At 37.6% G+C, this 24,182-nt stretch overlaps 1 protein-coding gene across 1 annotated transcript in view; it reads left to right on the top strand.

Annotated features, from left to right (window-relative positions):
* DPT (dermatopontin) overlaps window positions 1-24,182 on the top strand; it is a 40,854-nt gene that overhangs the window by 11,238 nt on the left and 5,434 nt on the right. The window contains exon 2 of the mRNA XM_044672381.1: window positions 5,774-5,899. Coding sequence (XP_044528316.1) covers window positions 5,774-5,899 — 126 coding nt within the window. The remainder of the gene's footprint in view (window positions 1-5,773; window positions 5,900-24,182) is intronic.

Below are 24,182 nucleotides of genomic sequence, written 5' to 3'. Positions count from 1 at the left end.
TCCTTTTCAGATTTAGCTCAAATGGCCCAGTCTACCATGGGCCTTCCTGAGTGCCCTGCTCTACCTTCTCAGGCATACAAACCCTCTAAAGTTACCTTCTATGTGTTCTAAGCATGCCTTGTAAGGACTGATTTATTGCCTTGCTGCCTCCCCCATTAGTAGGCAAGTTCTTGGAAGGCAGCATCTGTTTCTGTGTTTTTACCCTTTTTTTGGAACCCCAAGACTTCAACAGTACTTGGCCCTAATAGATGTGCTCAATAAATATCTGTTTATTGCTCAAATGATAGTCTGTGATGCAGATGATTTCATTTGAGTCTCACAGCAGCCCTCTGAGGCAGGTCCTACAAAAGTTTTTAAGATCAGACTTATGATTTCACTAGTGAAGGGAACTCCTGAAAATGAATCTCCTTCTGCCTAGACAATCAGCTTCTTCTCTGTCCTTATGGTCTTAGAAGAGTTCTTCAAGACTTCGAGGGGTTTTGTGAATTCCCTCTGGTCATCTAGCCACCATTTTCCAGTGGTGAGACTTACACTCAGGTTTTCCTAACTCCAAAGTCAGCTCTCTCCCCACTATGCCTTACAATCTGTAACTCAAAATATCATCCCCATTTTATAGAGGATGAAGCTGAGGCTGAGAGAGGATGAACATCTTGACCAAGAATAGTCTCTGAGGTGGGTTTTGGAACCCGATTGCAGGTTGAGTGAATACTCTAAACCACCATACCTTAATGACCTCAAATGTGACAAGGATCATGGGATCCCAGAGTTAGCACCAAAAGAGATCTCAGAGGTCATCTGGCCTGACCTCCTTGTTTCATATAGGAAAAAGCTTCCCTGGAAGGAGGGAATACCAAAGGTCAGGGGTGGTCAAGTTGAGACTTAAGTCAGATGATGTGGAATCAAGAATGTTTTTCCATATTATTGTGCTAAAAGGAATAATAAACTGGAGGAATTCCATGTGAACTAGAACGACCTACAGGAATTGATGCAGAGTGCAAGGAGCAGAACCAGAAGAACATTGTACACAGAGATGGATACACTGTGATACAATCAAATGTAATGGACTTCTCTACTGGCAGCAATGCAATGATCCAAGACATTTCTGAGGGACCTATGAGAAAGAACACTATTCACATCCAGAGAAAGAACTGTGGGAGTAGAAATGCAGAAGAAAAACAACTGCTTGATTACATGGGTTGATGGGGATATGATTGGGGATGTGAACTCTAAATGATCACCCTAATGCAAATATAATAATATGGAAATAGATCTTTATCAATGGCACATGTAAAACCTGGTGGAATTGCTCATTGGCTATGGGAGGGGGGTGGGAGGAGAAGAGAGAAAGAACATGAATCATGGAACCATGGAAAAATATTCTAAAATAAATAAATGAACTTTAGAAAAAAAGAGTATTTCTCCAGGAGGTCATTCTGACTCTGATATCTTAATGTAAAGTTAGATAGATAGACATACATACATACAGACAGACAGACAGACAGATGGATAGATAGATAGATAGATAGAAAGAAAGAAAATTGCCATGTAGAATTATATAGAATCATTTTATATATGATGATTTATAATTATAGTTGACATTATACATATGATTATATATAATCTATATATTTATTGTTTAGGCACATATTCATAATGTGTAATCACACACATAACATATTTGACTATATTTGTTATTGTTCAGTTGTGTCCAACTCTTTGTGATTCCATATGTGACCACTGCACAACAATACTGTCCATAGAGTCTTCTTGACAAAGATACTGGAGAGATTTGCCATTTCCTTCTCCAAAGGATTAAGGCAAACAGGATTAAGTGACTTGCCCAGGGTCACACAGATAGTAAGCATTTGAGGTGACCTCAGGTCTTCCAGACTCCAGAACCAGCACTCTATCCACTGAACCATTTATCTGCCTACAAGCATGTGACCATATAATCATTTATAATTATGGGGTTTATTATCACATATGATACATAATATAACTAATATTTATATAATTATATATTTCTGTATAAATATATGTTATGTGTGTGACTATACCTACTTGCAAGATTAGAAAAATCTTTTGGATCCTAGGTACTCCCTAAAATATTGCTGCCATTTCCTAGGTTATTTGTGTACTATTTCCCCTGAGATTGTTGTACATACTTCACCAGATGCCAGTCTCCCTTATTTCATTTGTGTGGAATAAATGACAGAGGGAAGGGAATTCCTTGTAATCCTAATTTGATTTAACATGTCAACTAGCATCTACTTTCTATATATCATATATAATGTCTGAAAGGCTTTACAGTGTGATTTGTAGCTTAATGGATCGAACTGGCACTAAATCATAGGAGACTAGAATTCAAGTCTCACTCTAGACATACTGGGTGTGTAATACTAGGTAAGTCACTAATGATCTCTTAGGTTCCTCATCTTGACCCCTCTGCAACCTTGGACATTTGATCACTCTCTCTTAATATTCTCTTCTATGGATTTTCAGGACTTTGCCCTTCCCTGGTTCTCCTCCTACCTATCTGATTACTTCTCTGATTCATTTGCTGGATTCTCCTCTAGATAATGCTCTAACTGTAGATGTGATGCTCCCCAGGATTCTTCCCTGGGCCCTCTTCTCTCTGCATCCTACTTCCTTTGGTGATCTAATCACTTCCCATGGGTTTAATTGCCATCTTTATGTCAGTGATTCTCAAATCTTCTTATCCTGACCCAATCTCTACTAATCTCCAATCTTGCATGTCCAACTACCTTTCAGACAATCTCAAGCTGGATGCCCAGTAAACATCTTATACTCAATAAGTTCAATAGAGAACTCATGATCTGTCCCTCTAAACCCTCCTCCCATCCCTACCTTCTCTATTATCATAGAGGGTCACAGTCCCTCAGGCTCACAGCCTCAGACTCATCCTGTACTCTTCACGATTCCTTATTCCCCACATCAAGACCTCTTTCACCTTTGCAACATCTCTTGAATGTCTCCTCTGATGGTGCTACCACTCTAGTATGAGCTTTCATCAACTCTTTCCTCGATTACTGCATTGGCATGCTGGTGGCTTCCAGGTTCAAGTCTCTCCCCACTTCAGGCTTTCCCCCTGGATGTCCCACAAGACACTCCACTTTCTGGCTTTAGTCAATCTCTCTCATTGTCCACCATGGATGGAATACTAAACACTGACCCCTTTCCTTCTAAACTTTTTCAGCTAAAATCCCCCCTAGAGAAACCTCCCCCAACCCTTCTTGATTCCAGTGCCTTCCCTTTCTTAATTATTTCCTTTTTATCTTGTATATAACTGCTTTTTTCATTTGTGTTTGCATGTTGTCTCCCACATTGGACTGTAAATTTCTTAAGGGAAGATATTGTCCTTTGCCTCTTTTTTTGGCCCTAGAATTTAGTACACTTCTTAGTACATAAAAGGGACTTAATAAATGTTTATTGAATTGAAGTTATTTAACTTCACAGGACTTTAGATGCTTATCTTCATTGGCAAAGGAAGTCGTTTCACTCAGGAAGTTCTTATACCAGTGAAATCATAGGTCCAGTTCTCATTTCTTATTCAACCACATGTTGTCTTTCTACTTCTTCCCCCTACCCCAATACACAGTATATAAGTTCTGTGAAGGGAATGGTCTCTGTATCTCCAACATCTAGTACAGTGTCTGGTATATATAAGATGATTAATAAATTCTTGAAATTGAGCAATTAAATCTGCTTAAGTCAGAACCAGATGAAGGACACAAACCCAGGGAGCCAATTAATTATAGACTCAGGGATGCTGAGGAGACAGAAGGATATAATGATCTATTAAGGCCCAGAATTGTTAATTCTATCACCAGCCGCCTTCAGAAGTCCAAGGCATCCATATTCCCACAGTAATATTTCTCACTTAAGAATATAATGCTGTGGGTTGGCCTCTTGCTGTCTATGCTATTTTCCCATTCTCAGACTCTACATGGCCCCTAGAGCTTAACTGATACTCTCCAGATCTAGATCTAGGCCTTCTAGGGTTTTGCAATAGTTTGGGAAAATTAAGATTTTTAAGGACTGCCTTATTTTCACCAGACTGAAAATACCAGCACTGTGTTAAGGAGATCTGAAACAAGCTAGTATGTACTCTAGGCACTGGTGATCTTTGTATCGTGCTTTATTTTTTGCAGGTTGTTTTATATGCATTATCTAATTTGATCCCCAAAATTGTTCTTCAAGGGAGGGACTAAAGGCATGATTATCCCCAAATTAGAAGAGAGACAAAGTAGAGTCTCACCTTTGATACATATCAGCTTTGTGATCCTGGCCAAATCATCTAACTTGTTTAGTGTTCTAGAATTCCAGAGAAGGTGCCATCCTGCATTAGTAAAGGTTGTTCCCTCATCTAAGGCATCTCTATTCAAATGGCATCTCATATCCAGTCCCTAGTCTTAGTCCACCTTTCAATGATCATATGATTATGAGGACAAAGATGAAAAATGAAAATAACACTGGGCTTGGGACAGCAAGTTGATGTCACCATCCTTGTACTCACTTACATGATCTTGAGTAAGTAAATTCCATTTTCTGCACCTTTACTTTCTCATCTATAAAACAGAGATAATACTACTTGTCCAGCCCAACTCTTTGGGTTGTTATGAAGATTTGTTTAGTCATTTTTCAATAGGAGGACACCCTCTTAGTTTGAAATTTGGGCTACCATGAAAAGAATTGCTACAGTTATTTTTGTATGTATAAATCCTTCTCCTCTTTTATTTCTTTAGGTTATAAGCCTAATCACGGTATAACTAGATCAAAGGGTATACCTATATTAGTCACTTTCTATTCATAATTCTAATTACTTTCCAGAATAACTGGACCAGTTCATAGCTCCCTCAATTCAATGCTCCAGGACCCCTGTTTTCCCATACAATCTTCAATATTTGTCATTTTCCTCTTGGGATATATAACTTTAAAATTTAATTTTATTTGTTTATTTGTTACATTAAAACACTCAGGTAACTCCCTCTATCCCTCCCTCAATTAGAGAAGGTATCATATGACAAAAAGATAGGATATATGACTTTTTTATTAAGGTCATATATGCATTTGGAGCTTGTCTTTAATGATAACTGCTTTCTAGAACAATTTTAAATCCATTTTGACAGATCCTTTCCATCCCTTTCCTCCACTTTTCTCCATTATTATCCTTGAGTTTCTTGACCTTTTTTATATGATTTTTTCTAGGTCTATATATAGAATATTCTTTTGGGAATTTTGTTGGTCCAGACCTGAATGAGTAAATTAATTTATTTACTACTGCCATTTTTATTACATTGGCTCCAACTTCCAATAAGTACTTGCTTCTCCAACTATTTAGATCTTTATATCAGCAAAGGAGATTTTATAGTTAGATCATTCATTTCATTCCATCACTTACCCACTTTATACCTTCTATCTTTCACCTTATCAATAAGGGAACTGGACTAGGAAATGTCTAAGGTCCCTTCAGTCATGACACAGGATCCTATGACCTCTGTTGTAAATATGAGTCTCTTTCCTTTATTAAGTCATCTCCCTCCTCTCCAATATGACCCCTTCCTTAGACCTACGTATTTCTGTGGATGATTTACTTGGTCAATATCTTCAGTGTATTATCTGACAAATAGAACACACTGGTCTCCAATGCTTAGGGAAAGATCAGGTGGGAATCACTCACTGGGAGTGTTAAACATGAGCCAAAACTAATCATCCCTTTGGACTATGTGTTTTCTTCTTTCCCTTCTCTCAGGTATCAGACATGCTCCAGCAATGGCCTTGTAGCTGGGTTCCAGAGCCGCTATTTCGAATCAGTCCTAGATCGGGAATGGCAGTTTTACTGTTGCCGCTACAGCAAGAGGTGCCCATACTCGTGTTGGTGAGTTGTCACCTAAGATCATGCTCTCAGGGACTCCCAGAGCTAGCAGGGAGGCTGAGAGCTCCTTCTCTCTGCAAGGGAGGACTTCTACACTCAATATTCCATGTTGGCAAGAACCTCTTTAGTGCCCAGAAATCTACAGAAAAGGAGATCTTAAACTTTTTCTATATATATTCTATAATTGGATGAGATCCTAGGCTATAAAAAGAGAGGTATATGCTCCAAAGAAAATGAAACAACAGTGCCAATACATTCTGCCCCACTCAGGATCCATTTGTACCATTATGTTCTGTTCCTGATAGCACAATATAGTGGATAAGGAGTAAGTCTTAGAATCAGGAAGATCTGGGTTCAAATTTCATCTCAGGTACTTACTAGCAAATAACCTCTTTGATTCTTTGTTTTCCCATCTGTAAAATGAGGAAAATAATAGGTCCTACCTCAGAGACTCATAGTAGGCATCAATTAAGATAACAGGTGCTTTTGCAAACCTAAAGGGCTATATAAATATGAGCTATTTTCAAACAATTTTAACATATGCACGAGGGACTTTGTTGGCATAGAGATTTTGAAGTTTTAATTTAAAAAGAGGCTTTTTATAGTTATCAAGTGTGAGCCATTATTTTCTATAACTTTCAGCCAATTGTCTGATGGTAAAGATATTGTCTACTATGATATTGTAAAAGCCTGCCTATTTGTTTTAATATCTTCATCAAAGATGCCCTCACTGGGTGTTTAGATGATTTTCACAACCGTATTCTATAAAGTCAAAATCATTTTGATAACCCCAAGCTTTTTCATGAAACAAGGGTCCATCTTTTGTAATATAAATATAATGCCAGTGTTGTAGTATGGGTATGAGTCATGAAATATCCCAATCTATAAAAAATTGAAATTGAAGACTGCCCAAACAGTAAAGGAGAAGTGCATTGTAGGAGAGAATTATTGGTAAGATCCCCCTACAAATAAGGAATCACAAAGGGAAAATGATATTGTAAGATGTTATCAAAGAAAAGTATGAATATCTGAACACACAAAAAGACCAATGGATAATTGATGGACAATCTAGGTGTTCCATTAAGATACAGACATGTGTATACACATATGTTCTTATACATGTATACATGCACATGTATATGTACACAATATATACATGTATGCGCTTGTGCCCAAGTGTGTCTACAACAATATAGCACAATGGGGAGAGAATCAGCCTCAAAGTCTGTATTCAAGACCTGCCTCTAATACATAATAGCTACATAACCTGGACAAACCAGGTTTTTCATTGTTCTTGGAAATCCTTTAAGACTATGGTGTCCACCTGTACTGGTAAAGGGAATTTCTTTCTTTGCTTGAGAGTTCCCAATAATGGTGAAATCACAGATCTAGTCCTTATCTTGATAAATACATATAGTTCTTTCTCCCAGCCCTATGAGACCTTTTAGCAGTGGCATATTCAGAAACACTCATCAAAAGTTCAACTTCTTTCCAAATTTTAATAGTTCTTCCTTCCCAAAAGAAGTTAGGCAATGAGGGAACCACCTAGCTTCCCATATAAACAAATTTATACTCTTTTCATTGGATGTTTGGTAGGACTTTTTTTTAATCCTACATTGAATGTTGATATCACTGAACCCCTTAATACTAAAGGAGCTGCTAGGAAGTTAGGAGATGCAGTGAGTAGAGCACTAGGACTGAAGTCAAGAAGATCTAAATCCAAATCTGGCCACAGACATATACTAGCTAAAGATAAGTCACTCAATCTCCATTTGACTCATTTTTCTCATCTGTAAAATAGAGACAATAATGATATTTGCTTCCCAGGTTACTGTGAAGATCAAATGAAAAAAAAGTATATTAAGTGTTTAACAAAGTATCCGGCACATGGTAGGAACTATACAAATGCTAGCTGTTATTGTTATTAAATAAATAGTCTGTTATTGATAGTTATTAAATAAATACTTTGAGCCTGGGCTGAAATACTGTCTTAAAAGAATGATGTAGGGAGGTTGACTTGCTGCTTGACCAACCCAGGAAGGACAGGAGGAGGTTGGAAAGTACTCTCGAGTTATTTGCAATGGGAAAAGGATAAGCTACTTTTTGATTTGAGTACTGTAATTTAAAGATTCCACTCAAGATTCTTGCCTTGGTAGTGGGCTGAGAAATTTGAAAAAGCTCAGGATTAAAAGGGATTTTGGTATTCAGTTGGCCATCTCCACTGCCTGCAGCCCGAATCTTTCTGGTTCTCCACAATGTTGTCATCCAAAGAAAGATTTCATAAGATGCTGACTGCCACACTGCTAGTGGACGCCAGCTAATATAAGGAGAGCTCATCTTTTTTTTTTCCTTTTGAAAGGGGCAGTGCTCACTGTAGTCACTATGGTAGCCTTCCTATTATCAAGGAATGTTCTTTATCTAGTGCAAGGGCATCAGCAGCAGTTCATATGCCAAGGACCTAACATTTCCCTGGTACTTCATGGTGAACTCTGCCCTTAGAGTTCTATTCTCTTCCTCTTAAGCCTCTAATTCCCTTTAGTGTTGTTCCATTTTTCATATTGGTATCATGCTAGGGGGATGAGGAACTTTGGACAACCATTAAACACCTTTTATCCCACTGCCTTTTTACTTCAATTATTTTTTTAGTGCCTACTATGAGTAAGGTAGTATCCTTAAACACTCAGGATAAAATACAGAGCCTACCTCAAAAAGCTACATTCTTTTCTGGGGGAACAAAATACATAAAGATTAGTTCATACAAAATATGTGAAAAAATTAATATAGCCTATGGTCTTGCAACCACCCTCTTTTTCAACCCTAAATTCTTGTGGACTGTGTACAAACACTGGGGTTTCCTCAGAAATCACCTTTGGGGTTATCTTTACCCAATCCAGAGTTTATTCTGGAAAATACCCAAATAGAGCCTCATGTCTAGGTCTCCATAAATTGAGTAACAGGCTCTCTTAGTTCTGAAATAAGCATCCAAGGTATTAATATATATTGCATATAGGACAGTCTTTCACTCTGAGCAGATGCAGAAGTCTCGTTATGACCTCTGATAAAGAAATGTAGACAACATACAGTTGCATGTCATAATGTGAATGATCAATACAACCTTTCTTCCTTTTCCACCTGCAAAAAAAGAAGCAGAGACTCCATTAATGTAACAAACAGATTTTAACATTTAAAAAGAATAAATTGAACGTATAATTTTAATGAAATGCAAGATAAAGCATTTAGTTTCCAATTTAACTCATCATATCTTTCTGAACCATCATATTTTCATCACTCTTCTCCTTTACTCATTTCTTCACCTTGGTGCTGACAGCTCCCAATGATGCCAAGATTTTAGTGCTATTTACAAGAGTTAGGCAGAATTCTGACAATGTTCACTGTAGAACTGAAAAGTTCTCAGGTTACTTCCTTTTAAAAATTTTAATGACAAATTTCTACATGAGTTTTCTGAAGTTATATGATCCAGATTGTCTCCCTCCCCTCTTCCCTCTCTGTTCATGGGCTATTTTCTTGATTCTGAATAAAGCTATTTGAAGCTCTTTAATTCTATAGCTTCAAATGCAGCAGTTACGTAGTTCCTTGTTCAAGTATTACCTTCTTTATCACAGACTATCTGAAATTCAGTGGGAAAGCTGAATTTAGTGGCAGAAGACCTGAGTTCAAATATTTCAGTTACAACCTATGTGGCCTTGGCCAGGTTATTTTCTCTCTGGAGTTCTCTATTTCCCTTTAGATCTTCTAAAATATCAGCTCAGTTCCTTAATAATACATTATATTTTGGAAACAGTATTTGTTTACTTAAAAGTTTTTGCTCCTTCAAATAAGAAATGGAATCCATCTTTTGGCAACCTAATAGTTTTTTCTAAGCAGTTTTATACACAATGTACAATTTTATTCATACTCTATCCCTTTGATGTGAATTGGGCAGGAGTTATCTTCATTTTGCACATAAAAAAACTGACATCCAGGAACATGGTGACTTTCCAAATTTCTAAGAAGACAGAAGCAAGAACAGAACTAAAAGCTATATTTATTCCAACACATAATCCACTGATTATACTCTTTTCACTCTAATCTATTGCCTCTGCTTAAGTACACCTGTGTTCATTTGAGAGACAAAAATGAAAGAAGGAATGAACACATAAGCAGTACAGGTTAAAATTAAGAGAGGTATTTTTCTACTCTGGACCAAAGGATAAACCAATTTCTGAATGAAATGCTGCTATGTTCAAAGAGACTCAACCTATTATTCTGCTCTAACATACTGGCCTGGCTCCAGGTAGGAGCTCTATAGGGGAACAGCACTGAAGGGCTGTCACTCTAACCTAGAGATAATATCAGAAGTAAGAAAAGGAGCCCCAAGATGCAAAATATTGCTCATGTCCAGACTACAGATCAACAGATTAAGTTTCTTGCATGATGGGTGGCAAAGGTCAGAGATTATCAGGAAGCTTGTCAAGATTTCCATTTGCCTCTCTGACTATCTGTCTCCCTCCCCCCATCTCTCTCTCTCTCTCTCTCTCTCTCTCTCTCTCTCTCTCTCTCTCTCTCTCTCACACACACACACACACACACACACACACACACCTCTGTCTCTATCTGTCTCTGTCTCTCCCTCTTTTCCTCCTTGCCCCTCCATTAAAAGCAATGCAGCTGCTTGTAATTCCTAATTTGCTTGACTTGAGTCCCATAAATCCATTTTCTATTGATGTTACATTTAGTTAGACAGACCAAAGCTCTAAGGGCCATCCAGCAAGTCAACCTCCCAATGCTGCCCATAGGACAAAACCCAACCATTTGTAGAGATGGAGCATAAGCCTAACTCAGCAAAAACTCTCATTGATCTAAACCCTAAAGCAGGTGGAAGAATGGAATACATTATCGTTACCATTCTTAGAAAGAGGGATTGTCTTTGGAAAAAATACGAAGTTGACTAAGTTTATCTTCTATCTCCCTCGCCTTCCCTTCTTATGTCCCTTTTTATCTTCTGACTCTAGCCACCTCTTGTTGACCAGGCTGCCCAGAACCCCCTACTCTGGTTCCCACTTGGACCCAACCCCTCCAAGTACACTTCAGGTCTTCTCCCCATCTTCTTCAATCAATGTGTCAACATGTGCTTGCCCCTTGAACCATTTCATCATCTGATGCAGTATCTGTTTCCCTAACAGAATAAACTAATTTCCATCACCTAAATATTCATTGTTGAACAAAATGTCAATAGATATGGTTGCCTTTTTGCCTCACCTGTCCCAGAAAATGTTACAGTATAACAAGGGGCTCCCATATCTGGATCCAAACAAACAAAGTTTGCTTTGTAGGCATCTTGGAAAGCTAAGAGACTTCTAAGAGCACTTTAAGAGTAAGAATCATGCTTCCCTTGTCTCGTGGTCTAAGGGGGTCTGGAGTCAAATGGTCCAAATTCTAGTACCCCACAATCTCTGTGTGGGCATAAGTAAATTACTTCACTATTGGGACCTCAGTCGAATCATCTATCTGCAAAATGAGGAGTTTGAATGAGATAATTTCTAGAGTTATTTGTTTTTATGCTTCAGTAATCTTGAATTCCCCTTTGGCATCCATTAGGACCTCAATAACTCAATTTTTAAATGACGATAGTTGAATACCCCTTTACATATAGGGAATTTCTGAATGGTCATTCTTGACTGTTTCTAAAATCTATTCCTATTTTTTCATTTTAAGTGATGAATGAATGAACTACCAAATCAGACCCTTCTGAGAGCTTCCTTTTGCTCCAAATTGGCCACTGCCTACTCTGCCCACTAATAGAATCAGTTTTATAGGACCCCTCACTGGAGTTTTGCAGGCAGATCTTCTCCCCTTAATAGCCCTTGGGTATTAGAGTTTGGGGAAGTGAAAACTTTATAGTTCCCTGTTAACAGAGTGTGCTGAAAACATACTCTATGCCTCCATGCCTTCTCGACTGCAAAAATCAAGAGCCAGAACTGCCTTAAAACAGAGATCCTTTTAGAGAGCTAAATTATCTAATAGCCAGATGGAAAGCAGGAAGGTCCCAAACTTTTTATAAAACACCTACTATATATGCCAATCATTGTGCCAGGTATTTTAGAAATATCTCATTTCATCCTCACAACAACCCTAGATGGTTGGTACTATTATTTTGCTAATTTTACAATTGAGGTAACTGAGGCAGATAGTAATTAAGTGACTTGCCATGGCAAGTTACACAATTTGTAAGGACAGATTTGAACTTAGAACATCCTGATTCCAGGTCCAGTGCTTTTTTTCCCTATAACCCCTAGCTGCCTATTGCTTTTTGTTCTCTTCCTTTAAAAATTTCCCATACTTGTTTACACACAGACATAGATATGAGAGACACACACATATGTACACATCCTTTCACATACACACCTTTTCACAAGCAAACACACACACATACACACACATATAAAGAAAATGTTTTGAAACTATATTTCTCACTCCATGAGATCCTATGCTAGTTTCACAACTTACCACCTGCAGAAAGCCAACCACAACCCAGGCAGCTGCCCTGGGGATCAAGACATCAGAAAGAAAGAAATCCCCTGAGCTCTCTAATTCTCAAATGTTGACACTTACAAGACAGTGTGTCCAGAACAGAAATTCCTTATTTATTTGGTTAAAGAGCCAAATGACCTTGTTGTATTATCCATGTCCAGTGTGAGAAAGCCCAGTAAATATTCCTGACAATGTATAAGCTCATTCATTTACCCATGGACTGGGAAAGAGAAACAAAGAAAAAGATGGAGAAGGGAAGAGACAGCAGAAAATGAAGGAGAGAGAAGATTAGAGTCAGGGATGAGGAGAGAAGCTTCCTGGCTACTCTGACTGCTCATCTAAAATCCAATAGTCTCTCTTTCTCATACTTCAAGAGATTGATGATCTCATTGTGACAAGGACCCTAGTGACTTGGGTCACAATCCCCCCTTTACGGGCTAGACAGCCCTTATCTCTGAGCTTATAAAAAATTCATCTTCTGGTCGCCTTTTGTTGATGAGCCTTTCCAATCATAGCTAAGCTAAGGACCAGCCCCTGCATGCATTCTTCTGACATAGTTCTTGAGATCTCAGAATCATCTCCATGGTATGAGAAGGCACGGAGAGGAATTTAGCAGTGAGCCTGCTTTAATAAAACTGATTTAAAAAACTTTTATCAACCTGGATTGGTTGACAAATTGGTTATTTTCTCAAATAAAGTGTAAATTCCTTGAAGACAGTCACTATTTTCTTTTTGCCCCAATGACTATCTTCCTATGGAAACTAATAAATGTTTGTATGAAGGAATGAATGCCTGTGATTAAAATAGTAATCAAAATAGGATCCTGTAGGATGATAGGTAGACATTTCTTCCATACAGGAGTTAGGAGAATGGAAGGAGATTCCCTAATAAGGTTTTGAATCAAAGACAATAGAAAATATCTCAGAGAAAATCTAGTCCAGGAATCCCCTCTCTAACATTCCTAAAAAGTGTTCGTATGATGAAGATCTCCAGGGAAAGGAAAGACAATATTCCCTGAGGAGACCCATTTTACTTTGAGGTAGCTTTAATGGCACTGTTGTTCCTTACATTTTAATTCTGAGTGCTTTTTGACTTGCTCTTCATTCTCTCCCCTTGGGCTTAATAGAACCAGTCAGGAAGACTTTGGATCAAATCATGCCTCTGATACTTACTAGCTGTGCCTCAGTGGGCAAGTTACTTAACTTCTCTGTGTCCCTAAGCAAAGCTATACAATGATACATTGAAGGTATGTGGCTGCAATGCATTGGTAAAGGGAGTTCCTACACTAGGATCTACAAATGAAGTATATGAGGTCCCAAGATATGCCTTACAGTCCAGGGAACCTCCAATAAATGATTCTAGGCTCAGAAGAACCAAGGTCCATTATGGGGTATCTGACCCTTCCTCAGGAATACATTTTCCCACCCCAACTTGGCTCCTACGCCAAAGTAAGTCCTTAAGTCAACAGAGCCCTTTCTGGAAAAAATTCTCCATGTATAATATTAGCATTAGGTATAAGACAGCTGTTTATTTCTCTACCAAAGAAATTGCTTAAGATGAAAAAAGATTCATAAGTACATAATAAGAAACATAGAAAACATGAAACATTCATCATACTCCCCCTGAAAAGTAAATAAGAGAATGAAGGCGCACGCGCACACACACACACACACACACACACACACACACACACACACACCTTTACAAAGGAAATGAAAGAACTGACATTCGATGGTCCAGAGATAATGAGTAGTTTATCCAAGGTCCTCTGATTTCAAAGCCAAAATTAAAGGGACATTAAAGGGAGAGTTCTAGTGCAACCATCCCATCTCATTATACCAATGTAGAAGGCAAAGATGAGATTGGTTAAGTATCTTTCCCAATGTTCGAAGCCCTGTTATCTCAATTCCAGTGTTTTTGTCACACCACCATAATAATAATGTGATAATATTTTTCACAAGCATTTGGTAAATGCTTACTTTTCCAAGGAGAAACTAGCTACTCAAAGGGATAGGCTAGAGGGGAAGAAGGCACTCACTCCCATTGTGAGAAATTTAGGGCTCAGCTGAACTTCTAGGGTGGAAAGGTTTCTGGGGTACTATGGAGAAAATCTAAGAGAAGAGCCAGGAATGCTGCATGAAAAAGAAATTCTACCTGTCTATAGAGAGATACAATCAATGTGGTAGGAAATATGTACATATGACTTGGTATATACATTTGTATGTGTGTGTATATGTATATATGTATATATGTATAGAGAGTGGGGGAGAGAAAGAGAGAGAGAGAGAGAGAGAGAGAGAGAGAGAGAGTCCATCTATGAAGGTAAATTACATATAGATGTGGAGTTATTGAGATATATGTTTGAACTATAATTGTGATTCCAGTGATATAGGGAACTCCTAATGAGAAAAGTCCCTTCACCAGTACAATTGCCACCAGTTGAAAGAGTGCAATACATGGATCAAGAAGATCTGACTTCAAATCTTGCCTGTGTGCCCTAGAATCATTGCTTTCTGGCTGAAATTTCTAATATCTGAGAAACTCACTAAATGAATGATGTTTATTGGTGTTGCTGTGTGCCACTAGGGAATCATTGCCTAAGAAATGAGAATGGGGTTCAGGCAGAGATACAAACTAGATGTGTAGATGGGGACATGGGAATATATCCCCTTCTTATGCTTCATAATCCAGATTAACTTTTTGTCCTGATTAGTGGAAATTTTACTCTTCCTTGAATACCTGTAGACCATCATCTCCAAAGATGTTGAAACTCAAATCACAGCAAAAGATGGGCCTCTTAGAAATCATGCTGATTAATACACTTTTTTTTCTTCAAATTTCAGATTGTAATGAAGTGATTAAGTAATAATGATGATGAGACTGGGGGAGAGAGTAAGCAATTTACTTAGGATCATACAGCTAGTGAGAATGGCAAGATTTGAATTAAAATCATCCTGACTCTAAGACCAGTATTTTATCCACTGTGCTACCTAGTACAATGGAAATATTAGTGGCCCTGGAGTTAAGAGAACCAGGATTGAAATACTGCCTCTATCACTACCTGGGTTGACCTTGAAAAGACCATTTGACTTCTCTGAGATTTTTTCCCAATCTGCAATGTGAAGGAATAGACCAGATGGCCTCTAAGTTCCCTTTTGCCTCCCCTAAAGTAAAATAAAAATTTAAGCAGCTCATTTTACCTAGTGCTTTAAACCCTTTCCCTACAATAACCCTGTTCATTATTATTGTCTCCCTTTTACAGGTGAATAGACTCAGCATACATAGAGATTAAATGACTTGCCCATAGTCACACAGATAGTGTCAAAGAAAGAATATGAAAGATACTTCTGACTAACTTCATAAGTTAAGAATCATAATGCAATGTTAAGATTCACACCATCCCAGATTCCACTTTCCTCTTCTATGTACTCCATTCCTAGTACCTACTGGCACGTCAGTACAACAGGAGCTCCTTGATGACAGGGATCATTTTGTTTTTGTCTTTTATTCCTCTGAGCTCCGAGTATATGAAAAATCTACAGATCCACTTATAAAATCCTCCCACTTATAAAAATTATTAACCATTCCCTTATTGATCCTTGGAACATGGTAAGTGCTTAATAGAGGCTTCTAAATTGAATTATTGAATTCACAAGTCCAACTTCTAAACACATAGGATGGGAGGTGAGTGTCTATGATCTGAGCATTGAAAGCTGGTGGCTCCCATCATAGACATAAAGAATGCTCTACATTAACAGACTAGAAACAGATTGATGGGGAGTTGAAAGAAACTTCAATGAGGTTCTAGGTCCTTTTTTGGTCTTCTTAATAATTCTCTGCCACCTCTTAGGAACAAAGCTTCCTGCAAACAATAGAGTCTCTGTTCTTGGGTAGAATCAACTGCCCCTTTCATCATTTTGACTTATATTTCCATTACCATGCCATATTTATAATTTAGTCATGTAACTGCTGCCTAAGGATATGTACCTTCTATTGGAGCTTCAAAAACTTGGAGAATTCATTGATTTGATGAGCTATCTAATAGTCCTTGGCCATCTAGAGTCTAAATCTACCCAGAACAAGCTACTGCAGCTTAGATTCTGCCTGCCAAAGCATGGCTGCCCCTTTTGTCCATGGCTCCTGTTTACTGTTAGACAACATTAATTCAGTCATCTGGGTGCCCATTCAGCAAATATTTATTGGTAGCCCTCATAATATGTCAGGAAGAGTAGGAGAATATAATTCCTGTACCTCACCATACTAGAGCTTACAAGAGGGCTAGGGAGATAAGATCTGTAGATGTAAAAAGGTAAACAATGTAAGAGAGAGATGGCATAGAGACTACTATTCAGGTGAGAAGATGAAAGTATGTGAGATTCCAGAGACAGAAAAGTAGTACTCTAATGGACCCACTCCATTCCAAGCCTCCATTTTTGCTTTAGAAGCAATGAGCCAGTCTTTCCGGGAACATATTGAAGCTTTCATTGGGCAGTTTTCACAGATTTTCTATCTTTTAAACCAAGAAATGCCTCAGGAGTGGTGTTTTCACCATTCAAGATGAAATGGGAGAGGTACTCAAAAATGTATCAGAATCAAAATTATCTCTTCTGAGATTCTGTCTGTGTCTTTAGGAAAATCAAATGTTGGTCCTATGGTGTTCCCACCATAACCTCTCAGCCCCTATAACTAGAACACTGTGGTGTAAGTTTCCCTTAATCCTTTAGTGAGGAGACCTGGATTCCTTCTTGGGATGGGAGTTTTCCTAGTGAATGTCTGATTTGGATTCTGTTCAGGAGGCATTTCTATCTCTTTATCAGAGAATAAAAACAGAATACTATATGATGTTGTTTTATGATCAAAGGACATATTTGTAAAGTGCTTTGCAATCCTTAAATCACTATTAAATTGTTAGCTATTATTTTCATCACCACTCTTTCTTTTCTTCTGAATTCTTATCAGGTTAACAACTATAAATTCTGACTCCTGGGACAGATTAATATCTAAAGTATGACCCTAGATCACTCTAGTGTCATGGTTGAGGTTTACTGGAATCAGAAACAAGCATTTATTAAGTGCCTGCTTTGTCACTCACAGTGCTATATATTGGGGATACAAATACAGAAATGAAATAGTCCCTACCTTCAAGCAGCTAATATTCTAATAGGGGAGACAGCATATACATAAATAGGTATACTTGAAAATATATAAGTTAATACAAGGTAAATTTATGGGAGCATCTGAGGAAATCAAGAAAGGTTTCATATAGAAGGTAGCATCTGAGCAAAATTCTGGAGGGAACAAGAGATTCTGAAAGTTAGAAACAGTCTAGGATGAGGAGGTTCTTAATTAGGGTGGTAGATATATGAGTGAACAGAAGAGGACAAATAAAAGAGATGTTAAGGTGAAAAAAAAGCAAAATTTGGTAAATAATTGGATATTTGGGTGTTGAGAGAGTGAGGATATTGGTGGTGTCTTTGACACCTGTATGATATGCCTTGAGGATAGTGGAAGAACATATCTCTATGTCCATCCTAAAGTTTCCCTCCAACAGAGAGTAGACCTTTTACTTCACCAATATTTGACTCTAAGTATAAAGGGTGCTAGAGATGAGATGGGAGTTTAAGAGAATGCTATTTTCATTTTCAATCTGACACAGTCATTCTTTATAAATATGTAAATGGTAGATTATTATAATCATAATTTTTACTATTCTTAAGCACATGCTCACACAAAATTGATGCCAGGAAAGGAATAAATAAAATACAAAATAGAAATGCTTAAATAAAATAATAAATTAAATAAGGGTAATTTCCCTATGCATTACTTCCATCCCCCCAGACTAGCATGAAGTTTGATTATTTAAACTGGCTTGAAAATCATTTGGTGCCACTTGAGACAGTCTATTGGAAGAGATGCCTTGTTTAAAGTTTGCCTAAAGCTGGCAGAGCAGTTTTTTAGGCATACTAGAATCTGTGGGGATACCCATGCCATTGTCCTTCCTAAATGACCAAAACAATAAAACACACAAAATTATAAACCCCAAACCTTTTCATTGCCCAGATCATTCTGGATCTTCTTGATTGGCATACCTAGTGACCTGGCACACAAGCCTGTGTACTTGTCTCATTTGTTCCCAAACATGAAAATTTCATTTCTCTCCTTTTTCTCTACCAAAGGAGAGTAATCTTTACATTATGAAGAACAGAACACAAATATTTGGTATGTAGATGAAATCCAAGCTGTACGAGATCCTGATTAGAAAGTATCTAGATGCTCTCAAAGAGTTCTTGTCATGAGATTCAGATGAACCATATTTCTGGATACCAAAAGAACTTCCTAACATGATTGCTGAATCATTGTTAATCTTTAAGAAGCCATACAAGCAAGAGAGGAGCCACAACACTGGAGACTGTCAAATACTCCCTTATTTTCAAATAGGAAAGGAAGATTTTCCAGACTATGGGCCAGTGATATTAACTTCAATTCCAGGCAAAATTTTAGAACAGAGTTTAAGAGTGGTTTGTAAACACTTAGAAAGGAAAGTGTTGGTTACTGTGGGTAAGTACAAATGCATAAACAAGTCACGCCAGACTTGCTTAATTTCATTTTTTAACAATAGTACTAGTTTCTTGAACAAGAATTCACTGTTGTCAGTATACATCCTTTTTTCTATTTATCTTTCTTTATTTTTTTTTAATTTTCATTTAGAATATTTTTCCATGTTTACATGATTCATGATCCCACCCCCACCCTATTTTTTCCTCCCCTTTTCCCAAAGCCAACAAGCAGTTCCACTGGGTTATACATGTATCATTGTTCAAAACCTATTTCCAAGTTATTCATATTTGCAGTAGAGCGATTCTTTAACATCAAAACCCTAATCACACCCCTATCGCACTATGTGGTCAATTATATATTTTTCTATTACATTTCTACTCCCACAGTTCTTCCTCTGAATGTGGATAGTGTTCTTTCTCATAAGTCCCTCAAAGTTGTCCTGAGTCATTGCATTGTTGTTAGTAGAGAAGTCCATTACATTCGATTGTGCCATAATGTATTTGTCTCTGTGTACAATGTTCTCCTAGTTCTGCTCCTTTCACTCTGCATCACTTCCTGGAGGTCATTCCAGTTCACATGGAATTCCTCCAGTTCTTTATTCCTGTGAGCATAATAGTATTCTATCACCAATAGATGCTACAACTTATTCAGCCATTTCCTAATCGATGGGACACCCCCTCATTTTCCAATTTTTTGCCACCACAAAGAGTGTGGCTGTAAATATTTTTGTACAAGTCTTTTTCCCTATTATTTCTTTGGGGTATAAACCAGGCAGTGGTATGGCTGGATCAAAGCCCTTTGTGCATATGCCATTTTTTTAGCAAACCATTAATCAGTCTCATGTAGGTGTAGGAATTCTGTGGGACTATGGTTTGGAAGATTGTACAGACTTTGAAACTTATTAGAGGACCAGATACAAGAGTAGCTTTGATGGCTCAATGGTAATTTGAAGGAAGGGCTCTAAGGAGGTCCCATAAGGCTCTATTCTTTATTCTGTTTTCTTCAACAGGTTTATCAATGATTTCCTTAAACAGAGAACATATACAACAAATTTGTGTATGGCATAAAGCTGGAAGGGAGGTTAAATACTTCGGACGACTGAACTAGAAGGGAAAGAACGTCAGAAGAAGCTTAAGTTTATATTCTACCTCTGCTACTTGCTAGCTATGTACTTAGGGACAAAAATCTGTGACCCTTAGTTTCCTCATCACAAAATGGAGATATTATCTATAGTAGAGCAGCTAGGTGGCTCAGTGGATAAAATCTTGGGCTGGAGATAGGAAGACTCATCTGCCTGAGTTTGAATCTGCCCTCTGACATGTAATAGCTATATGATCCTGGGCAAGTCATACAACCCTGTTTGTCTCAGTTTCTTCATTTATAAAATGAACTGGAGAAGGAAATGGCAAATCACTCTACTATCTCTGCCAAGAAAACCCCAAATGGAATCACAGAGTCAGACACAACTGAAACAACCGAACAACAACAATATCTGTAGTACCTATCTCACTCGGTTATTGGAAAGTTCTAATGAAATATTGAGTGTAATGTGCTCTTTATGAGTTGGTTACTATTTAAGTAAAAGTAGCATAATTTAGAATCAGTCAACAGCATTATAAGGTGGCCAAAAAATCTATTTTATCACAATAAGTAGCTTCAAAAAGATCATGTTCAGATGAAAAATACTTTATCGTAATCAGACTACATGAGATATATGATGGTCAATTTTTGATGCCACATTTTTGAAGGGCAGATTTTTTAAAATATTGTCATTTCCCTTCTTTTTCTATACTTTGCCATTTTGATTATCTTTGCTTAATTTACTTTTATATAACCCTGTTCCCTTATACTCTTATTTCGCTTTAGTCCCTCCTGTTTGTTCTGTTTGTAAACTCTTTCTATAGTTTTGGAATTTTACTTAATGATTTTTTTCTTTCTTTCTTGTATGTAGTTATCAAATTCTCACCTTTCTTTCCTCTTCTTCCCATCTCAGTCAAGTGGTTAATTCAAAATCCTTCTCTATTGTTTTTTTTTCTAATAAAGATCTTTTTTTTTTGTTCTATTCATGAATTATCCTCCTCTGTCTCCTCAGTTAAAGCCCAAATGCATGACTTTACATTCATCATATCAAATGATACTCTGTTTGAATTAGCCCATCATCCTAGGCTGCTAAGGATATTTCTGGAATTCCATTTCTGTAATAAAATATATTAACTTCTACCTATATCTTCGATGAACTTCTCATTTAACTAAAACTGTCATAATTTAAAAAATTGAAAATTAAATGGTTGCTAAATCCCATGGTGCTCTATTAGGAGCATCACTGAGTAGACACTATGTCATTTAGTCACAATTCTTTGGGCTCGGTAACTTAACCAGTTCCAAATCCACTTGAATGCACCATCATTCAGTCTACACCATTCCACCTTGTTCACAAAAGTATCCTAAGAGAGCTTTGCTGAAATCCAGGCTAATCAGTCAAAGTCTCCCCAGCAAAGCATTTATTAAGCATTGATTGCATGAGAGTCATTGTGGTGAATACATGGAATATAAAGATAGAATTTAAAATAATCCTTGATGACAAGTAGTTTATATCCAATTCACTTTGCCCTGACTAAATTCTCCTCATCTACCATCTAATAATTATACTTCCCTCCCCCCAAAAAAGTGATGCCAAGTTAGTTTAACAGTCTTAATGGATGGCTAACTCAGCAATCACTACTTTTTTTTGTCAAGAGCAAACTCTTTAATAATGTATTCTAGAGTTTTGCTAAAAATGAAAATCATACTTTCTGCCTAATAATCTGAAGTATTTACCTTCATTTCCTCTTTGAAAATCAGAACATTTGTCTGTCTTCAGTTCTGTAAGAGCTGGCCTATTTTTCATGACATTTTTTAGAGATCATAGAAAGTGACTCAGCAATTACAGTACACACAAGTTCTTTTGATCTGGGCTTCAGGACTTGACCTTGCAGGGATCATCCAGGTATGCAATCTCCTCAATTATATCTGGTTTCAGTTCCCTGTTAACTGTTGTTGTTCTGTCTTTCCTGTTCTGAAGTTAATCCTTCTTAGTAGGGGAAAAAATCCAGAGGGGACATTAAAAAAACAATGAACTGCCCCAATGTCATAAAAATTCCTAATTACTTCAGATGAATCTGAATGAAGACCAATATGCATTAATGCAAAGACATAAAATTATAAAAGTACTTCAATGATCTATAGACCTTTTCCTTCTAAACATTTATGTCAATTTGATCTAGGTTAAGGAAAATGTTGCCAAATAGCATAGCAGTCTCATTTTGGTGAAGAGAGAATAATATATAAATCAAAATAATAGCTTGTATGTAAATGGAACTTCTGAAGTGATTAAAAACAGGTGTTTTAGGCATGATTATTCTCCTTTTAATCTTATTTACAATTTTCTTTTCTTCTGCATTATCACCACCACCACCAACAACAACAGCACTGTTAATACCACCACCACCATCGGTACCACCAATTGTCCCTTCCATAGTTAGGTAAACTTTATCTACCTCTCTTGGAATGATCAGGGGCCCATAAAATTAATAAGGTCTGTTTTAATGAGGTTTTAATGACCCACATTGGCACCAAATTCCCATTTCATAAGACCTGTTGTTTTTCATTAGAAAGAGGAAGCCATGCTTAGCTCATAGCAAACAAAGCCAAACCCCAAAAAGACTGATTCCTTTTGGAAATGAAAAGATTGAGTGGATTTCTGAACTTGGTTGAGCTTGATTTCCCACCATGACCATGATAAGTGGAAACACATGCACTATATTTCCAGTTGGATTTGGCTGCCTGACAGAGGGACTGTAATGTCTTAAGCAGAAATAAAATACAAAACAAAAAAGCCATCAGTGTAGCAGAGAGAAGAAAGAGAATCAGGAGATCTGGAGTCTAATTCATTCACTAACTACCTATGTGCCTTGGGCAAGTACCTTGATTTCTCTGGGCCTCAACTCATTTTCCTAATCTCTAAAGCTAGAAGGTTAAGTGAGATGGTTTATATGCTCCATGCCAAGTATAATATTCTATATATCTAAGATTGTAGAGCCAACCTTTCAGTCACTATAGCCAGTTGAACAACATAGAAAAGACCCTTAGTTCTATGGCCTAGTCAGCTTGGGATAGATAAAATTCTTGCCACTTCTGGGACTAGGTTAGCTCCTAGACAATGATGGAGTGCAGATACAGATCTTGGGGATCTAGGCAAAAATTTGGGTCTGGGTCAACTTCTTATCTAAAAGACTTTCCATGACCCTGACCAAGGATGAGTTGCCCTTGGAGTTGATTAGTCCTCAGAGAGGAACCAAAAGACTTTGCTTTCTTCCAGGATGGAAGTGAATAGACTCCAGCCCCTAGGATAGACCTAGAATCAACTTGGCCTTGGGAACTGTGGACTACGCTAGAAAATAAGAATCTCAGTTGTTAGGGGTCAGGGAGGAATACCTGTAATAATAATAGCTAACACACACTATTCACACATATGTATTTTTGCTCATATACACATATGTAAAATTTTAAAATTTTCAAAGCAATTTATATATATTCTCATAGTAATGCTATGAAGTGAGTGCTATTGTCATTCCTAATTTACACTTGAAGAAACTGAGGATGAGAGAGGTAAAGTGGCTTGCTAAGAATAACACATATAATAAATATATTAAGTAGGATTAGAACTGAGGTCTCCCTGACTCCAAGTACACAGCTCTATCCCCTGTACCACCTAGCCACCTACAAGATAAACTACATCTTTTCCCTGGACTTTGATGGAATTATAGGGAGAAGCTAATTAGTAGAGTTCCTGGCATTCCCCCCCCCCCTTAACTCTTCTTGGTGCTTTTATGGTCATTTACCAGGCGTACAGGAGACCTAAGCCTTTCCTCTCTTAGTCTATTCTAGTGCTATCACCCACCTACAGAAAGTATCCACTGACTTGTCCTGCCAGAATAACCTCTTTTTTTCCCCTTTTGTTCTCACCTCTCCTCTCCTCTCTTCTTCCCTTCTCTTCTCTCTTCTCCTCTCCTCACCTTTCCTCTTCTCTTCTCTGTCTGTCTCTCTTCTCTTCTCCTTTTCTCTGTCTCTGACTCTCCTTCTGTCTTCCTTCCCTTCCCTTCCCTTCCCTTCCCTTCCCTTCCCTTCCCTTCCCTTCCCTTCCCTTCCCTTCCCTTCC

This window comes from Gracilinanus agilis, chromosome 4 (genome assembly GCF_016433145.1).
Source record: "Gracilinanus agilis isolate LMUSP501 chromosome 4, AgileGrace, whole genome shotgun sequence".
Classification (NCBI taxonomy): Eukaryota; Metazoa; Chordata; class Mammalia; order Didelphimorphia; family Didelphidae; genus Gracilinanus; species Gracilinanus agilis.
Note: the sequence above shows the minus strand (reverse complement) of the source record. Positions and strands in the feature narration are given on the sequence as shown.